Source organism: Amblyomma mixtum, chromosome 3, assembly GCF_055824585.1.
Source record: "Amblyomma mixtum isolate Tamu chromosome 3, ASM5582458v1, whole genome shotgun sequence".
Taxonomy (NCBI): Eukaryota; Metazoa; Arthropoda; class Arachnida; order Ixodida; family Ixodidae; genus Amblyomma; species Amblyomma mixtum.
This window is the reverse complement of record NC_143014.1, coordinates 219,567,372-219,574,801: the sequence shown is the minus strand read 5'-3', so window position 1 is coordinate 219,574,801 and position 7,430 is coordinate 219,567,372. Positions and strand designations below refer to the sequence as shown.

At 46.1% G+C, this 7,430-nt stretch overlaps 1 protein-coding gene across 1 annotated transcript in view; it reads left to right on the top strand.

The window, feature by feature from the left end:
• Positions 1–5,577: 5,577 nt before the first annotated feature.
• LOC149353729 (nose resistant to fluoxetine protein 6-like) overlaps positions 5,578–7,430 on the top strand; it is a 49,470-nt gene continuing 47,617 nt past the window's right edge. The window contains exon 1 of the mRNA XM_089582754.1: positions 5,578–6,145. Coding sequence (XP_089438880.1) covers positions 5,827–6,145 — 319 coding nt within the window. The 5' untranslated portion in view covers positions 5,578–5,826. The remainder of the gene's footprint in view (positions 6,146–7,430) is intronic.

Sequence of the window (7,430 nt, the reverse complement as noted above, 5' to 3'; positions counted from 1 at the left end):
TACTTTATTTATTCTTGCGCATGAATATTTACAATGCTGCAAAGACAGTTTTTTGTGGTGTGCATGCAGAAAATATAGAATTAATTTAAACTTATTATAGATTTAGGTTACTGCCAACTAAAAACTGCCACTACATAGTTCAAGCGACTCCCAAGAATACTGTCATGATTTTTTATAGCCGCAGCGAGTGCCAGATATTTTTGAGCCCAAGGCGGGCGTCTTCTACATTGAAAGTGCACAAGATCTCATTGTTTCCATTAAAATGTTAGAGGCTCTATGCCGCTCGCAGAACCAAGCCAAGTGAGATTTTCAGGAAGCTTTCTTTTCATGTTGCTGGCATGCCACGTTCACATTATTAGCGTTGTGCGACATGGAAGGCTATTATTCTTTCTGGGCTCAATACTTTGGTGTTAAATGAGCGACTGCATAATCGTGGGCATATCTGATCGCCAAAGTGGCCCAGGAACAATTCGTACTTTGGAAGCAGGAGCTGGTGCAAACATTGTGAGCATTGTAGCTGTGCGAAAATATGCCAAGACTATTTCCTACCTTTTTTTTTGTGCAAAAACACAGTAAGCTTATCTCTCGAAAATTTGCAAAGCGTGAGTTGTGTGAAACTAAACATGTCACTTGGGGCATCAGAATTTAATAAAATGGGGCCTCTGCACCTGCCACCCGTAGCTTTTCTCGTGCCTATAGCGCTGACAGCCAGTACATGTTCAGGCTTCTTTGAAGCATCTTAAGAACGCCGGCGGATGCCTCTTGTAGGAAAGCTGGCATAGAGAGGCTGCAGCCGTAAAACAAGTTCTGGGCAGGCGTGATGAGGAAATTTCAGTTGACGGTGATGGCTGTGCAGGCTAAACAGCCATCTCTGCGCTTTCCTTGAGGAAAAGGAGTTGACAATGTTTGCAGCTGAGCTAATGCTCCAAATAAAAAAAAAAGTTAGGGGAGGGGGGGTAGTTGAGTGTGAAAATAAAATTCGCAAGAGGGAATGTGAAAACATTACCGTCTGGGTGCATTGACACCCACCCACACACCCGCGTATGACACGACCGACATTGCTGTGCGACGAATGGTTGCATAACATTTTGATTCGAAAATTGGTTTTGGAGGAAAAGAACTGGCGCAGTAACTGTCTCACATCTCGGTGGACAACTGAACCGTGCCTTAGGGGAAGAGGTAAAGATTCTGGCAAGACATACAATTGGCGGTGCATATGTCCTCGGTTCGAATCTCTGTAAGAAGCTAGGCTCCAAGTTGACTAGCACATGTAAGCTATATGCGACGAGAAATCGTATGACACCGCCCGGGGCGCTGCACGACAAACGGTTGCGTAACAGTTTTGGCACGATGATTGTTGGGAAAACTGGCGCCACACTGTGGTCGACCAGTGGGAAGTATATATAGACGAACGACACGTACATGATTCTCTGGAATGGCGGCTCTCGGCTTGCTATGTGCGTCCTACAGCCGCTTGTAGACTTCGTCCTCTTTATTTTCGCCATCGCCGGGATTGTCTGTGCCATCTGAGAGTACAAACGAAAATACACCAACACAAGTCGTCGGCTTTTCTCGTACTGAGATTAGCAATACTTTCGCACTAAAATAGCATGGTGAGCTGTGAGAAACTTCAAAACTAGTCGGTGGAGGGAGATATTTCAAGCAATTATGGGAAGTGCTTGCGCAATAAGAAACATTTGCGGTGTTTAAATGCGGAGTAAACTAGGCGCAAGGCCCAGTAGAAGAGTGCTGGGGGAAACGAGCCCGTTGACGCTGACTGTAAGACAAGTGAAATTACCGGAACATCGACGAGCTTGTTACTTCTGAACTGAGGACTGCAGGGATAACAGGAAGTTACGCTGTTTTGTTTTAAAAAACACTGTAAAAATCTAGTCGCCTGGTTATCAGCAGAACTAAAGCTAGGACGCATCAAATGCACGTATACTGTACGTACATAAAGTTCTGCGTGCGCGCTTACGCATCTATACAAAGGTGCAGTGAACACTGCACTTATCTCTGTGACAGTTCGAGTGACTCGATGGGCATGACTGTGAAACATGAGATATACCGCCGGCGGTAAACTGCACGTGGATGACGGAAAAAATAGGTTGCGCAAAAATAGGAGATTCAGAAGGGAGGAGTCATGAACATCTTGTTATGCGCAACCAATCTTTCTATCTTCATGAACACACTTGCCCAGCAACGTATCCTGCTGCACGTGGATGATGGAACGTGTCCTTGATCGAAGGTAAGGAAAGTGACACTGCAACTAAGATTGCGCTTGATGATTTAAATGCAATTATGCGACATTTAATGAGTGTAGTATTAAGCATTTGCGCATCAGCAATGTAATTATAGGGTACGCTGCAAACAGGGTGTTGGTAAAGAGCAGGCAGAGAAACCTTTGAATAACGTCAACTGCAGGGCCGCGTGGTAGTAAGTTTCATCACGGTAACTTCGTCGCTGCACGACGCGTAGACATCAGGCTCACTTATTCTGGCGTATAATGTAATCCTAAAACACGGCGACGTAAGTGGCATGATTTTCGTGTGGCTGCAGCCTTGAGGCCTTCTGTGCCTGCACACACGCTCGTGATGGCCAAATATCGAACGTATTTGGTTAGCACCAACCACCCAAGCTCTGGCCACGTTTCTCCAGATGTAAAAATAAAAAGGTTAAGGTAACAATCAATCTTGTCCTGATCTTCAAATGCAAAAATGCAGACAGCCTTGAGCGTGGGAGTCTTAGTGTGTGCTGAACTTGGCTCTCTTGCACAGCCCGAGGCAGGTACTGTAAACGTTCAAAATTCTTTAACTATTGATGGCGTAGTGCATATCGTTGGAAATGAAAGAGCTCGGCTGGGTGGCGTCAGCCGTGATTTCAGAATTCAGTTTTTTTCCTGCTTTTAAAGAGCTTTAGCGTCCAGAAATTTTGGCAGAAAGATTTTGTGGGTCTACCTCACCTTCCCACTGACACTGGCGTTGCTAGTTATGTTGAAATCGTTTCTTAGATATTTCTCTTGCGACTTGTGATTTAAACTTTGCGTAGGGTCAGTTGGTGTACATGAATAAACACAGTCTGAAGATAATATTTTGAGGCGCGAAACTTGGAAAAGAAATGAAACAAGCACTATCAAGATGTGGCAGGTGCCAATTAATAATATATTCTCGTTTCAGCTTTTCTTACCCGCCGTGATCTCTTGAACTCCTGCTCTTTGAAACGCTTATCCACTTTAACCTCGAGTAGGCATCTGCAATTTCATATTCTGCACAACTAACCTCGACTACATCTACTGAATCTATTCCGTATCATTTCGCTTGCTGATTATATTATTAAGTTATCTACACACGAGCGATGCTTCGAAAATGAAATTAAGTTTCCAATTTACCTTCCTACATGAAGAAAATATTAACGCCTGTGCCTTTTCCGGGAATTCTTGCTTCTTTGCGCAACGTTACAGCACAATAATTTTCTCACAGTTGTCGCTGTTGCTCTCTCGCACTGGGCGCTTTAATATGCCGCCGCGTTTTTCCAGACTAAACATATTTGTATGTCTTTCTGGGAACGATTTGCAATAAATGGAGCCATACCCCTTCTCCGTTCTTTCTTCATGTGTTGGTTCTATCAGAAGTGTCATTCAAATCTGAACTCACTGATGTTTTTTTTTAAATAGGTCCTAACGTTGTTTGCTGATGTAAAGAAACTACCCGAAGAAACCCGAATGTGAAGAAACTACAGTACTACAGCAGATATCAGCGTTCAGATTCTAATGGATTCAACGTTTTCTCGCGTAATTGAGTTGAAGCAGATGGCCTCGTCTGCGGGTATATATGCTATTAATGTGTATGCATAGCTGAAAAATGCGTAAGAGGGAACACAAGGCCGAAGTAAAAGAATTACGACGACAGGCGCTAACTCGCAAATGAAGTTTATTCGAGGTCGGAGCACGTATAAATGTGAACCCAAACCTTAAAAAAACACAAAGGCAGCAATCATCACATAAAACACCACGCGTATAAAGAAAAAGTACTCAAGGGCTAAAAATTAGAATTCCGTATCAGTCAATCCCATGGAAGTTAGACTGATACAATTAACACTATTCAAACGCATGTAAAATGCTTACATGAGTTCTCAAACTTTTTTTTCAGCTACGCGTTTAAACTGACTTGCCTAACTTTCCAATCTTTTAAACAATGTGTGTGCTTTAAGCGCACAAGGCCTATCTAAGCAGTAGAATCCCACACAAAGCGGAACGAGAAAGCGATGGCGAAATCAAATTCAAAGCCGCAGTGGGAAAGCCAGCTGCCATCCGGAAGAACATCCGACCAGCCACCACCCCACCCCATCCACCTAGTTGAGGGGCTGTCCGCCCATCCACTGCCACCCTAACCCACCCCGCCTTCACGCTTCAGAAGCGACCTCCGCCCACCTTCACCCCCCAGAAAAATTTCGTCGCGTGTGTGAAGCCTTGGCTCAGAGTAAAAACATCGAAGTAATAATCGAGTGTAAATCGAACCGCTTTCCCAGAATTGGCGTATCAGATGTCTGATCGTCCCTTGTATTTTTTTTTCCATTAACCTGCGCAGCCGTTTTGTGATTAATTTTTTTTTTCATATTCAGACATTTGGGTGTTTGCACTGACCTCGCTCCTTTTTTTTATTCTCTGAATCCACCGGCTCATAAGCACATTCAGTCCACAGGACAGCCGTTTCCCGAACAGACAACGACGTATCAATTTCTATATCCAAATTAGTCCATGGGGCCGCCATTACCCATATTTTCAAGGGCGCACATGAAAGTGCTGCACTCAGCCTTGCCTCCAAGAAACTTTGGTCGTCTTTTCGGTTGAGCTAAGGTTTCATTTTTATTTGCGTCAGATGCAGCACATTTTTAACGCCGTAAACAGACCTACTTCTTGGAAGTACGTGAGTAAAAGGGCACCTTACGAGTACTCGAAGGCAGCGGACGCAGCAAGAAAGAGCGAGAGCACGGGCGGCGGCCAACGGACTTGTTTGTAGCCTACTATGTGAGGACGGACGGAGGCTTTATGTTCGTCCCTCGCTGTTAACAGCCCCGCGCGCTCCCTGCAGCACACTCCGGGAAAGGACTCACTCGGTCGACAAGCCACTTAGGGTGACGGCGGCAAGCTGGTATTTGCGCAAGCCCCGCTCGACTTCAGTTTTGAAACCGATACGTGTGTGAATTCGCGGCCGTTCCATTAATTCTCGAGCGTTTCGTTCGCGTCGAACCGGGGGCGCACGACCGGCTGCCTTCGGCTTCCGAAGCCGGCCGGCGGCTGCCAGCCGCATCACGACGCGGAGAGCGTGCCGTTAGCGCAGGCAACGGAGACAACTCAAGCCGCGTCAGCGGACGATGGGAGGAGAGAGAGAGAAAATGAACAGCGACGCGCCCTTCACTCCAGCCTCACTAGCGAGAGAAGGAAGTGCGCCGCCGTGTGTGGTGGGGCAGGCGGGGAGAGAGTGGCCACAAATTAATGAGCATCGCAGATAAACACAACCGGCATGCCCCCTCCGAGATGAACGGTCGATTGGCATCGGCGCCCGGGGCTTGGTTAATCGACGAATGCTGTTTTGTTCCGCTCGAGAGTCTAAACCAAGGGCAGCGGCGGAACGATGCCCTTACGTTTTTTCCCCCTCCCTCTCCGCATCACCTCTTCTCCTCATTCACGCGAGTTTCGGTCGGAGGACCGTTTAAAAAGCGATTGGCGAACAGCTGCGCTCGCTCTTTTGACAGGTCTATCGTCTTCTAAAGCGTGTGAACGGCGTGCTGTTGTTGCTTGGCGTAAAAAAACGAAACAGGCACATAATGGTGAGGGACGTTTTTTACCGCCGAAAAATGCTGGTCTCTTCCTTGGCGCTCTTGTTTCTCGCGTTCGCGCCGCAGCTGTGCCGCTGTGTAGAGAGCGACGGTGGCCAAGAGGGTTCGTCGTCCAGTGGTGCTCCGCCAAAGGACGTGTTCGACGAGTACGCCCGTGACATGCGGAAGAAGATCGGCGAAGCCATCGCCAGGACCCCGCCCTCCCTCATGCGCAAGCTGCAGAGCGCCAACGTGTCCATCCAATGCTCGCTGGGATTGCTCAAGTTGCTCAGCGGCGCCCGGAACCTCGAACCGTGGGCTATCAAATGTGAGTAGGGCGCTGTTCCAAAAAACACCATTCTGCGCAATGAGCAAAAGCTTCAGCTACAGAGAATCTCTTGCTCTCCTCGCGGCGCTTGGCTTAAATGGGATATTGGAAAACAGCTAGTCGACAAATTTGGAATACGTTCCAATGTTCGTTTTAATGTTCATGAGTGTCTTGTGCGTTAGAGAGAGAAACCTCTCGTCGGAATTTCCCGAGCCATGTTTTACAACTTCGACTGCATGATTACATAGTGAACCAGTCAAAAGGAAGAATGATCTCACCTACCCGGGCTACCCCAGCTTCAGCAGTTGTTCGGCGGCCAGATGGGGAAATATTCGAGATTTACTGCGGATCAACTGGCTTCGACATAGTAACTAGTGCTAAAAACACAACACGCTAGTTACCATGTCGCAGCCAGTTAATCAAAGGTACCAATTAGTCTGACTTTTTTCTTTAATCCGCATTCTCGCGGATGTGTCGTCTTGAATTTTCAAATGAAAACTTCGATAAGACAGAGCTAAACGCTTTGCTATGCACCTGTGGTCTTGTCAACTATCCTAAATAGTACAAGTACTTCCGGAGCTGTTTTGTCCACAGTTTTTTTTTAAAAAATCGCTGTTCGTGTTAATACGAGCTGTTATAGGCGCGGTGAGCTGCCGAGGATAGCAGATAATACCCTTCTGAGCGAAATAAAACAAAGTATGGCTCTTGCACCCACGTGGATTTTTGTTTTGGATAACAGAGGCTTGCTTCCGAAAATTTCTCGTCAGTGGAAATCGAAGGCTCCACCATCATGCTCCACTATTTGCCGAGAACCAACCAAATAAAAGAGCCAGATGACATGATGAAGGGGATTTATTTTTCCTGTCTTTATTTTTAAAACATTTGCGCAATACAGGCGACCTTACTGTGGAAAACGTTGCCTAGAAACTTGCCCATTAATAGACATTCCAGGGTTCTTTCTCGGCTTTGTTTATTTTCTTCTTGGTGATGCCCACGCAAGCTGTCAGATAAAGATAACGGTACAATAGCAGTGAGTGCAGCGGCGTTCAGTTCGGTTTTTAGATAACAAATTTTTCTGTTTGAAACCATCACGCAACTCTCCATGTAGGATCGCAAAAAAATCCTTTTTTATCCTCTGGCGTAGGCAGCCTCAGAAATTTCACGAGAAACTAAGCAAATTTGCTTCAAAAATTTAGTAATTCAGATATTTATTGCCAGCTTTCCCTTCGTGACTCATTATCCCATGTAAGAGTCTGAATGCTTCATTGTTTACTTGTGGCCACGT